We start from the raw sequence: 19,840 nt of genomic DNA, 5'->3' as shown, positions 1-19,840 counted from the left end.
ACTGGGCAAGAGGAACCTCTGTAGCTCTTTATGGATGATGGTTTTTGTACACAGAGGCAAGCACTGCCCCACTAAACTACATTGGCTGCCTTCTGTATTTTCTGTAGAGAAATGACTATCTGCTCTAGCACCTGGTACCTGGCACCATCTGTGGCCCTTGCAAGGACCAGAGGTGAATACAAGCAGTACATTTCCCATCTTGAAGCCAAGTGAAGACACCCAGAAGCCCCTGCATGCCATGCTAACTTCTAGAAGATGCAGAAGGCCCAGGGAAATGCACTGAGTGGAAAACTGATTCTGTGCTTTCTCAAGACGCAGGATCCTTTCTGACCTAAAACTGCAACTTGAGAAAAGTTGGCAAAGTTCTAGACTTTTATGGCAGGGTTTGAGGGAACGCACATGTTACTGTGACTTGTGTTGGGTGGGACATGACATTCTCATCCCAGACAGAATGACCTATCTAGCCTGGACTGTATTTGCCTCAAGATAAAAAGGCCCTAAAGGCCTTGTCCTCCAGAAGCTAGTTGTGCCTCATCTGCTATAACTCCATATCCCAAGCCCTATGGCCTGGCCTCCTTACAGCACATCTCTGTGTCTGGAAACAGGCACGAAGGCAAGACCATCATGTAGTCCTCAGCTACTTAAGCACCTGGGAAATCCCTGTGGAAGCATTTCTTGGAAGAACACAGCCAGAAGAAGCAATCAGTGTATCTAAGTCAGGTGTGGTGCTATACATGCGTAACCTTAGCAGAAGCAGGAGCGTCACAAAGTAGAGGTTAGCCTGGGTTAATAGAGAGTTCAAAGGCAGAAAACAGTGAGACCCTGTCTTAGAAAACACACAAAAAGCAAAACGACTCTAACTAATATGTCAGAGACAGAGAGGAAAGGAGAAGAAAGGAGAGGAGACAAAGACAGAGGAAGGCAGAGAGAGCCATGCACACATAGACACAGAGAGGGGAGAGAGAGTCAGACAAAAGACAGAGACAGAGAGAAAAGAGGGAATCCGGAATAGGCAGATCCTGGTTATGATGACTACATGTAGCAAAACCTTTTGAGAGATTGAGGATTCTATGTTTGCAAATGAGCACCCCATCAGCAGACAGGACCTATACAGATTCTTAAGACACTGGGCTTTTTCTAGGCCTTTATAACCAAGACTTGGTGTTACCAATGACAGGCCTCAGTGGTCAGTGTGTTTTGTTACTCATGGTCCTTGGCTTCTAAAACAAAGTCTAGCATGTAAGCAGGGCTCTGCTTAGGATATCACTTTTGCTCCTGGGTAAAAAGAGCCTCAGAGAGGCCAATAAACTTCAAGTTATATAGTTAGTGAATGGCCAAGGAGATGGTGGCATTCAAGACTCTGGTCTATAGGCCAGTGCCAGAATGTTAAGAACCTAGTCATCCATGGTGGTAAACAGTCGACCATCTCAGCAGTAAGCTGGCCTTTCTCAGCTGAACTCAGAACTTATTCTGGGCACTGAGGGAATTACAAGTCATTTCAGCTTTGTATACCAAGAGGCTAAATCCTGCTTCTCTGTGTTGGTTATGTGTTTTCATTTCCCTATAGGGACTGTCAGACTTTCTACATCACACTTAAAAGGGGGTAGAGCAGATAGTGATGGCCTCAGAGAAGAAGTTCCTTCTGCAGGTTGCACACAAAGGGAGTTTGGCTCATAAGGATTTGCTGTACCTCCTGGGTCCAACCACTATGTGGCCTCAGGGGCCATGGAGGCTTCACTGCGCATCTGTGTAAACTGCCAGATACTCTTTGCATATTAAAGCGTTGCCGGGAAAAATGGATGGTCTTGTGACAAAGACTCTGAATGTGAAATTCCAATTGCAGAACTCAGCAATGTGAAGTGCTAGGGCGTCTGGAGAGAGGCTCTGACCCCTTAGTGTTTTCCTACCTACAAAATGGGAGCATGAGGCTACCACACAAATTTCCTTTAAGGGTTCTGTAAACTTGGACATGTAAAGTTAGCATAGTGCCTGGCATGGTGTAGACACCAAATAAATATTATCTCTCTTTTCAAGCCTGAAAATTCAAACACATTCTTGGTGGTCCTAAAATAGCTGTTAACATGGTTTACTCAGCAGCATTTGCCATTCAAGGCAGATCTCCTTTAGTTGTTAGCTATGCTCCCAAACAGCTGTGTGCAAGGCTAACTTTTGTAAACCAAATCATAATAACATGCAGCAGGAATTTGCCATTGAAAGAAACTCCTCAGTGCATCCTTTTATGAAGTGAAAGCTCCTTCATTTAAACTTATTTTTTAAAGAGTGTGCATTTGAGGCTATTACGCAGTCTTGTAATGAATTCTAATTCAGTTTTTACCACAAACATTGTTCTGTAGCCCCAAAGGACAGAGTAAACAAGAGTAAGTTATATGAAAATAATTTTAAAACACGTACATGTATTTATTTCAGTATAAGTGGTATGTCTATTATTATATAATGGAGAGCATCCCCCCCTCTCTCATGTGTGTGGTATCAGAGGGAAGGGAGAGAAAGGGACAGAAAGAGAAGTGGTAGGGTGACAATGATGGCATGGAGATGGTGGGAGGGATAGAATTGATAGAGGTGGTGACAGTGATCATGATGTCGTCCATGTTGAATGTGGCAAAAGAGGAGTAGCAAAGGTGATAGATAACTCCCCAGTGGTTACGGTGGCAATGATTCCAGTGGGACCGATGCTGTTGGGATGCAGAGGTGGTAGGGATGTTGGTGGTAGAACAGATAAGGAAGTCGCAGAGGTGATGTGGCTGCGGTGGGAACGAGGCACCGGGGTAGATGATGGAAATGCCGTTGAGCGTGGTGTTGCACACAGTGATGGTTCCCAGAAAGAGGGTGATCTTGTAAGGTATTTCCTTTTTGTAACATTCTAAGAAGCTCCCGCTGAATGGCCCAGAGGAAGGGAGAGTTAGAGATAGATAGACAGACAGACAGACAGACAGACAGACAGATAGATAGATAGATATAGAGAGATAGAGAGATTATATAGGTTCTCACTCTATAGCCCTAGGTGACCCGAACTCACTATGCAGCCTAGGCTAGCACTGAACTCAGTGATTCTCCTGACTCAGTCTCCCTCCTGAGTGGTGACAGGCCTAAGCCACCATGCCTGGCTCCCGAATTCCTTATAAACAGAAAAAAAAATCTAAACACTGACTCTTTGGGGGGAAACACAGCATATTTTTGTTTGTCAGTCTATTGCCAATAATGTAATTTGCTGTCAGTTGTGCAGGTAAGGGAAGGCGCATAAATCCTTTCCACGCCATATGGTCATTAAAAAGAGTATGGTGCGTAGGGAGCTTCTGTATGTTTTGTTGTGTAAAGTCATGTATTCAAAAAGTAAGTGTGGGTGCTGGTGTTTGGGAAATTACTTCCTGCAGCTATTTTATATAGGCCAAGTTAATTGTTCTCAATCTTAAAGGCATAACTTGAGGGAGGAGGGGAGGGGGGAACATGTTTGCCCGAGAGTCATATATATAGGCAGGCCTAATGCTAGTGAGCATCAGCACCTGAAGTTTATTCCAGAAGAAGAGGCAGCTAAAGAGAGCTCTAGCCACCAAAGAGATAAGGCTTTCAACAGTCCCAGGCAGGGCTACTTGGGGGTTCAGTACAGACGTTCCCACAAGAATGAGTCCAAGTTGGACAGACAAGAAGCAGAGTCAGGGAGCTGGAGTTCTAGGGGTAGGTCACAAATCACATTAGCAGTAAGAACAAGATCAGAAATCTTCGCAAGACTCAAATACGGTAGTTTAGCAGAGGGCTGGGGTGGCTTAGCTCCTCATTTAGGTGAAGGTCAAGGGCAGGAAGCAGGCTACAGTAGTGGGGCACAGTACTCCAGGCAGGAGGGCAACAGTCTGGCAGGCCCCGGGGGAAAGGCTTTTGGCCTGCTTCGGGGACTAGCAGGCGGTACTGGGTCTGGCAGACAGTGAGCTGGGAAGTAGCCATGAGCTCTCCTGGGGCCTCACAGGCCATGGGAAGGGGCTTGGGCTCTGTTTTGTTCACACCAGGAAGCCATTATGGGAAAAGGTGAAGCAGAGGAAAGATCAACTCGATGTTTGTGAAAGTTCCCTCTGGCTGCTCATGAGAGGGGAAATAAATGTCATGGGAAGCAAAAGGAACATGGGACCTAGAGCACAGGGCTGGGATCAACTAGGACAAAGGAGGAGAAGGTGAAGACATGGCCAAGCAAAAGGCCTGTGACTGTACCTCCAGTGGGTACTGAAGGTAGCACTTACTTATTAGGGAAAACAATGGGCTCTGGAAAAATGAGCCACACACCCAGTGCCGTGGGTCATCATTTACAGACACTGGCAAAGCCCAAATAGCCACTAGCTGAAACTGTTAAGGCCATGCGGTGCTTGTCACTGCATCTGTGTGGCAAACTGTATACTCAAGGCTAGGCAGGGCTCTGCGCCAATAGGACTATTTACCAAGACAGCCTGTGGGCTACATGTGGTCCCAGCGCCCCGTTTACCAAGACCCGACCTGGCACATGGGTTGAAGTCTTTCCCTTGGGAAATACCATATTTCCAAAGTCCCTTCCTCACACAGCAGGACACCATGTGGTACAGGCCTACTGTCCATGAGGGAGCAGAAAGGCTTTACTATTTCAATCATAATGAAAGCTGAGTAACCATTGCTACACTGTGCAATCTATGCAGCAGTCCCAAGTGCTATACTTCCCCAGCACTAACGACACTTATTGCACAACTGTTGGCAAGGACTCTGGCTGCAGTGGAGGAGGGAATAACATTCCCTCCTGGATTCCTTTGGGCCTTGCTCTCTCAGACTTTGTACACAGTTGGGCAATTTGAATTTTTTTTCAAAGCATCTCTCTTTGGCCTTCAAGGGTCTCTATGACAATATGACTTCACTGTCTACCCCTTTACTTTCTCCCAATGGCTCAGACCAACCTGGAGGCTGCTGCACTGGCTGTAAATTTTTTACCTCTATGACATGTCTCTGAAAGCTAGAATTGTTTCCCCCCACCTTGTATCCCTAAAATACCTGGCTTCTGTGAAGAACTCAGCTGATACCTGCAGGTTGGAAATGCTCTCTGTGGAAAATGTCATTCTGCAAATTATCTGTCTTCTTCTGTTCCTGATGGAAGGAAGGCCTCAAGACAACCACTTCCCAGAAACCAGTAAGTGCAGCAGCTGCCCCAGTGATGTCTGCTCCTACTATGTACGAGGTGCTTAGCAGCAGTGCAGGGGCAGAAGACCAAGAGGTCTCAGGCACAAGGCTGGATGGAACCAAATTTCCCTGGGAAGACAAGGCATGCAAAAACAGCTCTGCCTAGGGAATTGAGAAGCTATGGAGCCTGTGACACTGGAGGGAAGCAGACAGAGGCAAGCCTGTGTTGAGGGCCATGGGGTTAAAAGATTGGTAAAGAACAAAAGAAGCAGCTGGGCTTGGGCCTCAGGTTTGAGTGTCCGTGGTGGTAAAATCCTGGCCTGTGGTTCATATTTCCATTTCTCATGTTGAAGTCTTAGGGACGTCCATATGTGAGAAGGACAGACATGGGCACAATAGGGGGTGTAATGCATTAATCTACATTGCCCACAGAAACCAAATTCTGTAGCCCAGACTTGAGAAGCCTGTGTTCTATCAGAAGTTTGGAACACAGTACCTCAATGGCAGCCTCTGACCCACATCTTTACCTAAAAAGACACACACATCAAGTTCTCCAGCTGAAGGTGTAAAGCAAGAGGACTGAGTGTGCCTATAATATTTGGGGGTGCCATAGTCCCACATCCCTAAGATAAGGCCCCAGGGTTTCACATTACCAAGAAGAGAGTGAAATCTGGTTCTCAGTGTTGCCTGGAGTGGTTCACTTCCAGACACCTGTTATCTTGGGCCTGAAGTCACGGAATCTGCAGGGAGGGGCTGGGTAGGAATTCAGACAAGGCCATTGTCTGCTCCACGAGCCTGTGGAAGCCAGCTGCCAAACGGAGCTCCCTACCCAGTATTTTCCCCTACTAACGGGCTGATTTGCAGGTCACTGAATTTCTCAGCTGAGCTACCTAGTCGGGACCCAGATGCCAAGCCCAGTGGTGTCCCCCAAGCTCAGAATTGCTCTGTCCTTGCCGAAGAGAGCAGTTTGCAGGCAAAGCCTGTGTCTGGCTTCCCTCCCTGGTTGGGTGTCAGTAACAGGAAAAGGGCCCTAGCTGCAGAAGAGGAGAAGGGGGCAGGGTGGGCAAAGGGAGCGAACAGCTGCGTGCTCCATGGGGAGGATCCCCAAAATAGCAAGGCACATGCGCACTGCAGGCCTTGACCCAGAAGGCTCAGAGCTGCACTGTAAATCCAGCTCTCCTCTGTGCAATGGGGGTTCTGATGAGACCACAGCCATCCTTAGGGGTCCTCTGTATTCCAAACAGAGCTCCAAGGACACATTGTTCCTTGCCTTTCTGGTGGAAAAAAACAATTTGAGCCAATGCCAATTTTTGATTGTTAAAAAGGTGCCAAGAACAGCCATAGCCTGTGTGCTGTAGGACAAGACCACATCTCTGTCTTATGCATCATAATCTTAGAGACCCTGAAGGAGCTCACTTCACCATTGTGGCAACTGGGGCCCCAAGGCTCATGTTAAGAACTCAGTAAGTAGTTGGGTCTGCTCCGATGCAACATCTGGGTCTCCACAGTGCAACCAACATACATAGGATTCTCTCTCTTGAGGCCAGACTTTCACCTGTAGCAGGCCTACAGCCTACATGAAGTAGAGAATAGTGGCAAGGACACCAACCGTTGAACCTCGAGATTTCAGCGTCACTTCAATTCTCCACACGCCTTCCCATACAACTCCAAAGCAGCCTGGTTTGCTGCCAGGCTGGAAGTAGAAAGGGAATGAGAGAAAGATGCTAGCTGCTCTTCACCTGTTATGCTACTTGGGTGAAAGCACCAGGACACCTGGAAATCGCTTCTGTCCACTGCTCTTTTCTGAGACTCCAGGGCTGAGTGTATATATTGGAGCCTCTAACCTAGGCATAGGAAGCAGAGTCGCTCCACCTGGTCTCAAACTTCAACAGAGAATAGACTTGCTCTCAGTGAGGGAAGACTACAGCCCTGGATCCCAAGGGGTTCTGGGATTGTGGCAGGAGACCAGACATAGACAGGCCCTTCTAAATCATATCAGTGCTCTCAGAATTCAAGATGAAGGGGACTTGTTCCAGGTTATTCCACTAGTCACAGCTTTGAAACTCTGAGATCTCCTTCGTGAGTTTAGTACTTTGTGTGCAAAGAAAAGAGATGAGCTCCAAGGTCCATGGGCACAGACCTTGACCTGGATTCCACACCACAGAGGAGGTGAAGAGAGCGCCTCTTACTGGGTATTCTTAAAGAAATGGGTCAGCTGGAACTGGGGACACTACTATCTGAGTCATCCAAAAGCTCCACATACTCTTTATGGGGTGGGGGTATGTGCTCTTTTTCCAGAATGCAGTTCCTCACTTTCAATGAGAGGTGAGGAGACAGACTTGGATGGGTTTGGACTATTCTGTAGGACAGAGCATACTGCCTTTAGGACGGCATATTCAATGTGGATGTAGCTCCCCACCCTCTCACTTGTTTTTCTTTACAAGGTACTGGCTTCCTCAGGCCTTAGTATTTTTTACGTAAAGAAAGTGATAAGAACATCCTCTTTTTCAGGCAAAGAGTAGTTGGCAAGCTTATAAGGGATACTGGGCATGCCAACTTATTGTAACCTATAGAGTTATTTAGTAACATTGAGGTGCTGAATACAGATGATGAACAGAGTGTACATGCCCTTTTCTTCCCCAAATTTAGTGACCTTAACTTCCCCATTTTTTATTATACTTAGAGAGTTTATGGTATTTCTTTTGGCAGTAATGGGGACTGAAAGTGAAGTTTGGGGCATGCTGCAAAAGCACTGTGCCCACTGGGCTAGAGCCCCAGGCCAACTCCTCCACTTTGCTTAGAAAGTGCTGGAAAAATGGAATAGGTGGTGACAGGGGCATAAATGACACATGACTCTGTAGGCTCTGGAGCCTCAATGCCTTCGAGTCTTTTGATCAGCCTACTGGATCTGTAGAAGGAGTCCAGTCTTAACTTCAAAGGAAAGGACGTGATGTTCCACACGCCGACGCTGTCTACTAACCTTGGCCACATGGGCAAGCATTGCCAGAGGAAACCTCTTTTTTTGGGCCACAGCAGTCATTAAGTGATCCTGGTACAAGATGAACAATCATGCTGAAAAGGAACTTGAATCACTACATTTCTTTACAATGCACTCAGCATTTTGGTTTATAAACAAGCTTTCCATCTAAGGAGCAGCAGGGTACAGCACAAAAAAAAGGGCCCTGAAATCTGCCTGTTAATAGGTCTGTGACTTGGCTCAAGGTGCTTAGCTTCTCTGCACCTCAGTTTCCTTAGGGTAATCAGGAGAGGGCTCCTGAAATGCTAAGCAAAGTACTGCCATCTAGTCAATGCTGAACTCAAGGTGATTGTTCTTGCACTTGGTTTGTCTGAATTGTGTTTTTTCTATAGGGCAGTGGATGAACACTGCAGTTATTTAGGAGCAGGTGTAAGGCTAGAACCCCAGGCTCTTGGGCCCTGGCTTGAGGCTAAAAATATTGGTCACTTCAAATTCCCTTCTTTCTTCAAAGGATCTCTCAATTGTTCATATGAAAATTCCAGAGAAGTTAAAATGCTCTCCTCTAGTAGCACATGCCTGTAATCCCAGCACTCAGTAGATTGAGTCAGGAGGGTCATTACTTTCAGGTCAGTCTCGGCTACAGGATGAACGATTCTGTCTCTATGTAAACAAATCTCTCCTGTCAGACTGATAGAAGTTTATTTTATGATTTTAATGTGATACAGGTTTTTTTTCTGTTAGGTTGGTTTTCAATTCAACAAAAAGAAACCAATTAAGGTTACCCCCCAGAGCAGATTTCTGTGTTCGGAAGGCTTTCGGGCTGAAGTCAGGTGGCACAAACAATGAGCTCCCAGACTCATGTTGTTTCTTGGGACCAGAGAGCAGTATTAACCCTGGATGTCATTAAGTCTCAGAAAGACAGCAACAATGGAAACCTTTGAAATCCAGCTAAGGCCACACGTGGCAGCGCAAGGCTGGTTACTGCTAAGTACAGCCTTCTTCCATGATGGTTTGAATTCTTACAGAAACTTCTTTGAACAGCAGGTCTTCTTGTTGTTGTTGAACACCCAAGGATACACTGCTATTAACCTGTCAATTTCGGAATCTTACTTTTCTAATAGCCTGCTGTTCAGATCGCCAGCATCTGCCCCAAAGCTGGAAGCTAACACTGGACACCTTCCTGAGGCTACAGGGATTGATTGGCCACTAAAACCCAGCTGCTTTCTCAGCACACCAAGAGCTGCCTGGATGGTTACGGATGCCAGCAACAGTGCTTACCGGGCACTGGGTAGTGGGCTCTTTCAGCACCATTTGTTCTGGTGACCAAGACAGATGCAGTTTCATCTGGGAAGTAGGCTCAGCTGATGGAGCTGTCTTCAGAAACTCGGGTAGGCATATTTTTGGACCCCTTCAATTGGGGCAAAATCACTGGTCTTCTACGTCAGCTTGGCACTTCAAAAATAGCCAGGCCACTCTGAGCCAAAGACAGAGACTGAGGTGTGCCATGGAGGAAGAAGAGCTGATTGTGATTAAGTGTAAGGTGTGACTCTAAAGCAATGAATGTGCCTTTTTTGGTAAGGCTTACAAAAGGGTTCAAGCGGTCATTTGCCGTGAGAACCCAAGCCGGAAAATGGCATTAGCAGTGGTAGCTGCTCTTGAGTGGGAACTGCTCCGAGGACCCACTCCCAAGACAGCCATCCCTACACAGATGGAAACAAAAGTGCCACTCACTTACCAGACACACTTGAGTTTTACAAAGTGTCTGAACAGTAAGTGAGGAACAGGGAAACCTCCTTCCTGTACCTATAGCCCACCCACATTTATGCCTAGGTTTTGGCCCAAGTAAGTGGAAAATAAAGAATTTAAAATCAAGCCTAAACTGGGGACATGCTAGGTGCTTTCCTTTGTAGACTCAGATGTTGACCAACAAAGAGCAGTCCGGAACATAAAGGGTGGTTACAACGGATGCTAGAGACTCTCTTCTGGGAATGTGTCAACTGGTGACTGGCAGGTCATAAACAGGTCACACTGGCCAACCAATCTATTTGTCTCTGGCCATCCCATGTGACTGCCCATTCCTGTGAAGGTTGTGGTACTCCAGTCACCGGAGTTTTTTAGAAGGTTATGCACTTGACTTAATAGCGTCTCCTCAACACATTGTTGACAATGAAAGGAAAAAAGAGAAATATGATTCAGTCACTCACACCTGTACACAGAACAAAATCCCTAAAATGAACAAAGCAGATTGCCCTGGGAACTGGGGAAGATAAGTCTCCCAGTTCTGTGAAATGACATTACCTCAGAGCTCAGGGCTCCCAGGTCCATGAGCAGGAAGGAAACAGACCCATGGCTCTATAGGAACCATTTCCCCTCTGCTCTATTACTTTCAGAGATTAAGCAAGCCACTCCTCTGTGGGCGAATACCCCGAGATAACAGCCATTGTGTGTGCTGCAGCGCCTGCTAACCTAATCTTGGTAGAGTGGTGATGGTGCAGGCACCGGCTGTCAGACTCCAGCAACCAGAGGCTCTCATACTTCCTACCGTCCAGCTTTCCCTTAGAACTACTACTGGAACCCCTAATACTAAGCCTCAGACACTTGGGCCATGGCTGAATTCCTAGAGAAGGAAGCACAAATGTGACAAGTGACTTTGAGAAAAGATATTAGGGTTGGACAGTTAAATAGGAATCCTTTCCTTTGCCCAATTTCTTAGTATTTTTATTATAGAAACCCACAGGGGCAGGGGTGGGTCTTTTTGATTCAAGTCTCTTATATGTTCAGTTAGTCTCCAATACAAATATGCACAAAGAATTTCAACAACACATCTCATGTTCAAATGTAAGGTTAGAAACATTCAACACCCCCCCTCCCCGCCATAGCCCATTTTCTGACCGATTCCTGGAGCCTTCTGGACTCCTGACGATTTCCCACCATGTTGAAATGGGGCAGCATGCTCTCGAGTATGAGTCGACTTTTCCAGTCATCCATTGTTTGACCTGGAATTTTATTCTTGACTCTCCAAGATGTTTTCCAAACGACCTAGACACAGGGCTTAAGGAGACAAAAAGTATACTCTCTTTCAGACATGATGATGAGACCTTGACCCCGTGAAGCACAGACTTTCAACTCTGAAGGCAGGCTTGTGTAGTATCTGCCTCATTCATTTTTCTGTCTCTTTCCACCATGCCACCCTCATAGGCCACCTCCCGCCACCCCACCCCCTGAATGAGGAATACTTCTGTGAGCCACTTGCCCAGGATAAAATGGCCATCCATGCCATGAGATAGATAAGTTGTACTAGAACACAGAGGAGCAGGTGGAGGAGGAGCTTGATGAGACTAAAAGAGCGCTGGAATACAGTTGGGCAAAGGGAGTCCTAGTTCTGGCTTTGATTTTGTGTGGGACTCAGGGAGGGCTCTCTTATTTTCTGAGATAGTTCATTTCAGTGACAGACTCAAATTGATGGCTTAGAGCCTTTGCAACTCTGGCCACATTAGTACCCAGCCAAGTGATCACAATTGACACCGGGAAAGAAGGAATGGATGCGGAAAGGGGCTCCAGACAGCCTGGTGCATCACTTGACAGGGCACCAAAGGAGCTACTCCAGCACATCCTGCAGGCTGGATGAACAGACATGCAAACCCAGGAAAAGCTCTTTTCTGTTTTCCACAAACTACATGTGAGATAAAAACTATGTTAAGGTATTCAAATACGGGGTTAGCTTTCGTTGCTATAACCTTTCTTGCCTATATCGTACCAGGCACCACAATCTTGATTTTATAAAAGTCAGAAAACCACTTCCCCCCATTTTCCCACTGAGTGAAAACAACTCCTTTGTCATGTTATATAAAACACACATCAGAGGATTCTGAAGATAGAGAGAATATAAATTGACGAGGAACCTTGGAATCTAATGAGTAACACTGATGAGTTCCCTGGGATTTCTTTTGCTTCAAATATTCTACTAGATTTAGGGCCAAAGAAACCAGCAACCTCAAAAGCCAACGGGCACAAACAAAAACTCTCCAACAGAGGCTTGCTTTCAGGACCAGGAAAGAGCCCTTTGAGACAGAAAACCTTAACCCAAGCCATTCTAGTCTAGCTAAGCAACAGAAAAGACACTGTAGTGTCACCCCATTCCACCACCCAAGACCAAGGAGGGGAGTCTACTGTACCCCTACTTGGCAGCAATGAGACACTTCTGTCAACCCCACAGGAACGCTGGTAGGAGATGTCTGGTGTGGACTTGGATACATCAGGCTTGCCTAGCAGTAATGAGGGGTCCCAGCCTACTTTATATCAAAGAAGCTGTCTAGGTTACTTGGACTTCTATATTACCAGGTAAAAGAAAGATGCTATCCCTCTTTCCTGCCAGACCAATCAAAACAGAAGATTTAAATAAAAGCCAGTTTTAAAATATTAAAAATATCCTGATTTTAGTAAAAAGACAGCTATTCCAAGACCAAAAGGTCTAAAGCTTAATGAAAAAAATTATTAATTGAAATGTCACCAAGATGATACAAATATTACAATTACCTGACAAAAATTTTAAAATAGCAGTTATGTAAATGCTTCTCTTAAGAGATACAATAATGCTTTCAACAAAGTGGCAATCTCAGGAAATTGAAATATTAGAACCAGGAACCACAGTGACCTAGATAACCTTGGTGAATGGAACCAAAAGCAGAAGGAAACAGTCAATTTCTTGTACCCTTTGTAGCCCAACTTCTGCAATGTGAAGCCAAAGACTGGGAAAGAATGACAGAAAAATGACACACTACCTATGGGAGGCATTAATTTCAATGATGGCAAGTATTTGCTCAAAAGCCATGGAAGTCTCAAGAAAATAATGTAACGATTCTCAAATGTAGGGTTGTTGGGGAGAGCTAAAACACAAAATCTGATTGGAAATGTTTCAGCTGTGGAAGGGGAATCTCGACAATCTTAGATGGAGGGAAACCAAGGGAATTTATCAACAACACATGTCTACTAAGATAATAATTAAAGGGAGTTCTCCACTGAAGAAGAAATGATGTATTGGCAAAGAAGAAAGAACAATAGAAAGAGAAAAACAATATGATTAAATAAAATAGATTTTCCTCGATGCTTAAATTTCATAAATTATGTTGATTGTTGAATTACCAATTATAACATTTTCTAATATAGTTATAAATATGTATGAAAGAAATATTTAACACAATTACATTATAAATGGAAGTAAAAGGGTAGAGAGAAATGCAGGGGTTTCTACTTCATTAAAGGTAGTAAAATGTTGACACTAGTTGTACATTCATTTTAACACACACAGACAGGAGTATTGAGGGCAACTACCACAAAAAGACAGAGTAAAAACACTATACATGAATCTAATATTATTCTAAATATTACTCAAGTAATGCATAGGCATAGAAAGTTAGTAAAAAGAAAAATTGGGGGAAAATCTTATGGGGAACTGAAAGAAAACATATAAATGGGTAGAAAACCCCACTAATATCAGCAGATATATTAAACAATGGCCTAAGAGTTTGGCAAATAAGATAAAAAAAGATAACCTAATGATATAGTATTTCAAGATGTTTGCTCAAATATAATAATTTAAGGAGATTAATGGCATTGGAATTTTGATTTGAGATGATTGCACTGGGTAAGATGATCTTTCCAGAATATTAACACTTCGATCCCATGAGCATGGGATGACTTTCCATCTTTCAGTGTAAATTTCTTTCTTCAGTGTCATAAAATTCCTATTATAAAGATTTTTAATTTTCTTAGTCAGGCTTGTTTCCAAATACTTTGGGTGGCTATCGTGAGATGAGATTATTTCCCTTTATTTTTCAGTCTGTTTGTCATTGGTATACAGGAAAGTTGTTGAGCTTTGTGTGCCAATTTTGTATCTTGCCACTTGGCTCAAATTAATTATCTCTAAGAGTACTTTTTGTGGAGTCTTTGGTGTCTCTTATATATAGAATCATCATCTGCAAATAGGGATACCTTGCTTTCTTTCCCTGTTTGTATCCTTTCTATTCCCTTCTCTTGTCATGTTATTCTGACTTTGCCTTATTTCTGTTCATAGTGAGAACTCTTTTGAGGTTTTTCTCCATTTAGCATGATGTTAGCAATAGGCTTGTTGTATATAGCCTGTATTATACTGGGGAATGCTTCCTCCATCTCTTGCCTCTCCATGACTTGTCATTAAAGGATGTTGGGGTTTGTTCACAAATTTTTCTGTGTCTACTGAGATGCCCATGTGAGTTATCTTTTGTCCATTTAATGATATATGTATGTTGAATCATCCCTGAGTTGATGGACTAAAGCAGGTTAGTCATGATGAATGATCTTTTTTATGTGATTTTTAATTCAGTTTACCAGTATTGTATTGGAAAATTTTTGCATCTTTATTTATCAGGAAAATCAGCCTGTAATTTTATCTTATTTTATTTTATTTTTATGCAGTGACTTGATTTGGATATCATCAGGGGACTGCTAGTTTTGTTAAATAAAAGACAGGATGCCTTTTTTTCTATTTTATGGGATAATCTAAGGAATTTTTAAAAATTCTGGTAGCATTCTTCTATGAATCCATCTGGTTCTGAGCTGTATTTTTTTTAGTTGGGAGGCTTTTTATTACTGTTTCAGTCTTATCACTGATTATAGATGCTTAAATTATTTATTTAATTTTAGTTTAATTTTGATATGTCATAGGACATCTTTATCAGTTGCCCCATTCCAGGCTCAGGGAATATCATGAAAGAGGCAGAACTACTATAAGATCCAGAGGATGGAGAAAGGGGACATAAAGCTGTTTTCTGGACATGACACGACTATCAGATTTTTGAACACATAGCAGCTATTGTTACATGCACAAGACAATATAAGGTCAGTCCAGGTCAAATTTTGGCATAGACTGGGGCAAGTGATCTTCAACTCCATGCTATACTGAGGAGTTATTGACAGTAGATAGTTGTTGGGGAGCAAGAACCACTCTTTTGTGAGGAAGTGGCCACTGATATACTACCTATGCTCAAGTGGATGACACCACTCTCCTGCACATATGGGCAGCAGCAAGATAAGAAGGTGGGAATGCGACATATTAGGGGAATGTGAAGGGAAGCTGGAAAAGGGAAATGGGGAGTGGATTTGATCATACTTATTGTATACATGTGTGAAACTTTAAAGAATAAAGAAAAACTATAAGAAGGAAATAAATTATGTGAACAATAAATGAGATCAAGACTATTCCAGTAATATTAGATAAGCTAGATTTTAGGGCAAAAATTGATTGAGAATGGAGAAAGACATTACATAATGATAAAGACATCAATAATAAAAAACGTCTTCTAAACAAGTGAGCTGAAAATATAGGATATACAAGTGAACTAAAAAATGATCTACAAAAATTTAGAAAGATTGAAACAATACATGGTATTTTCTGTGACTACAATGGAATCAAACTAGAAAACAATAATAGAAAAAGAGATAAAAATTTCAAAACACTTAGAAACAAAAGTTCTAGCTTTAAAAATTGTTTCAAAATTCTGAAGCAAATAAATATATTGACTATGACTGTGAATGAAAATGAAGCTTGTAGAGCATGAGCAAAGTTGTTCTAAGAGCATCAAATGTTTGCATTAGAAGCGAGGGCATAATTGAAGCTCTCAAAGCACTTTGAAAAGGAAAATAGAAACTCAAAAGCAAGCAGAAGGAAATGATAAAAATTTAAATAAATGATACTGAAAAGAAAAACAATAGAGATAAACCCAATGCGAAAAGCTGTATTTGACAAAGTAAGTAAAGTTATTAAACCTGAAAACTAAAAATTATGACGAATGAAAAAGGAGTGCTTACTACACACCCTGCAGATAAGGAAAACACTGTTTTACACATTAAATTTGGAAATTTTAAAGAAATGGAGCAATTTTTCTAAAGGACACGTGACCAAAGGAATTGAAATTGTTAAAATTCCTGACGTGAAAGTTCAAAAGGGCTGGAATGTGCATTAGTGATAGACAGCTTGTCTAGCATGTAGGAAGCTCTGGTTTGAATCCAACCCCCACCCCCAGTATGGCAAAAGGAAGCCTCTAGGCACAGATAGTCTTAAATGATGAATGATCTTTTTGGTGTGATTGAATTCAATTTGCCAGCAATTTGTTGAGAATGTTGGCAACCATATCTATGAGGAGGTTCAGCCTGCAATCTTCTTTTCTGTGTGGTGTTAAGAGAAGCATTAGTATCACCTATATGAACATGACCTCTTTCAGGGAACATTCACGGACACCAAAGACAACAACTGTCCAGACAGAAAATTACAGAGCAATGTATAGAGAAAAATTCTAAACATTTTAGTCACTTGGAAAAGAAAATATCCATCACAAGCTAGCTTGGGCCCTTGTTTGCTTGGGGTATATAATGCTAGGTCGGTATTCATCAGTCCATGGGTTTTACCCACTACAGTAGTGGGTACTATCAAAATCATATGATTCGAACAACATTTTGAATGCTCTAAGTAGCACTGTATGGATATTTCTGCCTTTGGAAAACATTTAGTGACAATACCAGATTCTAGAAAGGTTGTGGAGGAAGTACAATTACTCATCCACGCTGGTGGGTATTTAAAATGATACACCTGCCCTGGAAATTGGGCAGCTGCTTAAGAAAAAAAAAGCAGAAATAACAGAAACTGTACTCCTAAATATTTGTCTAGAAACATGAAAATGTCTAACAAATTTTTAAATACACACCACACACACACACACACACACACAGAGTGTGGGGGGGAGATCCTGTATCAGTATGGTACCAATTTTTCTTGGTTTTCACATAGTATGGCTGGTATGGAGCATGTAACAATGAGGGAGATCGTGTGAGGAGCAAAGGGGACTTCTTTCTACCATGTTTTCAGTTTACTGTAAATCTAATTATTTCCAAACAAGAATCACATTGATTCCTCATATTGCCTCTGAGACATTTCTTCATGTCTTTCTTGCCTCAAGCAGTTTATAAACATCTGTATCTTCCTTCCTATTTAAAAACAAGACAATATGGTCTCTGCTTTAGCCTTTCCTGAGTGTTCTGGGAACCAAAACTGAGGGCTTAACTGGGATACTGACCACATACTAGGGTCAAAATGGTATATGCTGTACATTCCGCATGCAAATGAAGAAGGTGAAAGAGACCGCCATTACTGCAGAAGCAGTTATTAGGTTCTGGGCTAAGACAGGCTCAGCATTTCCAGTCTGTGGAGGATAGAGACTCTGTTATTTCAAGGCTAGCAACACAAAACCTAAGGACATTACAGCAGCTACTCATTCATTCAACTCTAAAGAAAAAAAATGTAAAATCAAAACAAACTCAAAACCAAACAACATCCCAAAAGGCTGGCCTGCCTTTAAAAGACACCATTCTATTGATTTCATATTCTCCCATTTTATCTTCTCCAAATCCAATACAAAAGGGATAAGTCAGGGTGGGGGCAGTATTTGGAGTTTTCTGGACAAACCCTTGCATCTGTGTCCTGGAGAGGCAGCCTACACCTTCACTACCACAGTTACCGTGTTTGGGTACTGTCTGGGCCAGGACTAAGGAGGGCGATGGGGAGAAGCTGTACAGCTTGCTGGTTGGCTCTGTATACACCAGCAGGCTGAGAACACTGTTCTCTAGACTTCCAGCATGGATAGTAGAAAGGAAGACAGAGCTGAGGACAGGAAGAAAATGTTTCCCAAGCAATAGACTATCATGCTACTGTCACAAGCTTCAGAGCATCCTGGTCCAGAGGACACTGGTTAACCATCATCACTAATCACTATCTGTACTAACAATCTAAGTTACAGATCAAAGAGGACATCTTAGGCCAGAGAACTAGACCTGGGAGGTACAGAAAGAGGCCAGACTTGAACAGAAAGAGCTCACTGTTTAAAGGCTTCCTCTGTGTTCCTGTGGCCCTTGGTAGGAAGTTATTTGTCTGATATTCTGGTCCCCTTCCAGAGAGGAGTCAAGTTTTTGATGTGTCAGTCACCTTAGATTAGTGGTTCTCACCCTTCATAACACTGTGACCTTTAATACAGCTCCTCACGTTGTGGTGACCCCAAGCAGAACATTATTTTCATTGCGACCTCATAGCTGTAGTTTTGCTACTGTTTTGGGTCGTAATGTAAATATCTGATATTCAGGGTATCAGATATGTGACTCCTGTGAAAAAGGCGACCCTCAGGTTGAGAACCACTGCCTACAGGAAGCATTTGTTGATCGGGTCTGCAGGGTGCACATAAACTAGAGAAAAGCTTCCCTAGAACCTTCGTCAGGGTTTAGTTCCTTGGTCAAGGGCTTCAGTGATTTAGTGTACTGGAACCCAAGTGAGCTTAGTCATGCATAATGTTATTCAACATTCCTGTGCATTTGAAGGGGCTGTTTTGACACTATGCAAGAGCTGCAAGGCATATAATTATAGTTTTGTGTTAATAAACATATTAATATTGGAACATGTCACTTTTCACTTTGAAAAAGTTTAACTTAAAAAAACTACAAGTGGGCTTGGGGATGTAGCCTAGTTGGTAGAGTACCTGCCTAGTGTGCACTAAGCCCTAGCTGAGATGTGATTCCCAGCATCGGAGAAAACAGATGGAGCGCGCATACTTGCCATCCTGGTATTTGGGAAGTGTAGGCAAGAGGATCAGAAGTTTAAGGTCATCTTTGGCTACATAGCTAGTCTAGGATTCACACAACCCGGTCTCAAAATTAAATAAATAAATAAATGAAAGACGAAAACTCTAAAGCTGATGCCAAGGAATTGAAAACCTCCTACGCTGCTACTGGATATGTAAGAGTGCAGCCGCTATGAGAAGCAGTTGAGTGTAGAGTGGCCATGCAATGCAGAATCTCCACTCGTGGCTCCAAAACCTTAGACCCAGACACTCCTAAGGGTACTATGCATAATAACCCCAAATACCCACTGAGGTGTGTGTGGATAAACACAATTTAGAGTATCTACTCTATAGCACTATTCCTCAGCATTAGAACGGAAGGAAGGGTTGACAAGCCCTACTATACAAATGTACCTTATAAGCGCTGTAAGGAAAAGACTATATGGGGATTAATTCTGTTTTTGTTTATTTCCATTTATTTGTTTGTTTATTATTTCTTTTTAATTTTTGAGATTATAGTATAATTACATCATTCCTCCTATCTTCCCTTCCTCTAAGTCCTCCCATATATCCCTCCTTGCTCTCTTTCAAATCCATGGCCTTGGTTTTCATTGATTCTTGTTTTGCACACACACACACACACACACACACACACACACACACACACACACACACATTTCTAAATATATAAATACAACCTGCTCAGTCTGTACATTAATTGTATGTCTATGCTTTAGGGATGACTATTCATTATTACCACTTGTTATTTTTTTTAAGATTTATTTATTTTTTGCTTGTGTGTTTTGCCTGCAAGTATGTGTAGCACGTGCATGCCTGGTGCCGGCAGAACCAGAAGAGGGCATCAGAGCCCATAGAATCAGAGTTGTAGATGCTTCTGAGTACATGTAGGTGCCCTGCAGGCCTTCTGCTAGAACAGCAAGTGGCATCAACTGCTGAGTCACCTCTCCAGCCCACTACGATTCTATTTGTATGAAATGTCCAGAACAGGCAAATCCATAAACATGTAAAGGTTGCCTATAGCTGGAGTCTGGGAAAATGTGAACAGATTGTAACAAGTAGT

General features: G+C 42.9%; 1 protein-coding gene across 7 annotated transcripts in view; it reads right to left on the bottom strand.

Moving 5' to 3' along the window:
- Positions 1-19,840, bottom strand: part of Mamld1 (mastermind like domain containing 1) — a 124,544-nt gene that overhangs the window by 49,464 nt on the left and 55,240 nt on the right. For all 7 annotated transcript variants that reach the window (XM_075957460.1, XM_075957458.1, XM_075957456.1 and 4 more), the window contains one exon: positions 11,015-11,173. In XM_075957460.1, the coding sequence (XP_075813575.1) occupies positions 11,015-11,110 (96 nt within the window). In that variant the 5' untranslated portion in view covers positions 11,111-11,173. The remainder of the gene's footprint in view (positions 1-11,014; positions 11,174-19,840) is intronic.

The sequence above is a fragment of the Microtus pennsylvanicus genome, chromosome X, assembly GCF_037038515.1.
Source record: "Microtus pennsylvanicus isolate mMicPen1 chromosome X, mMicPen1.hap1, whole genome shotgun sequence".
Lineage (NCBI taxonomy): Eukaryota > Metazoa > Chordata > Mammalia > Rodentia > Cricetidae > Microtus > Microtus pennsylvanicus.
This window is presented reverse-complemented; position numbering and strand designations above follow the sequence as displayed.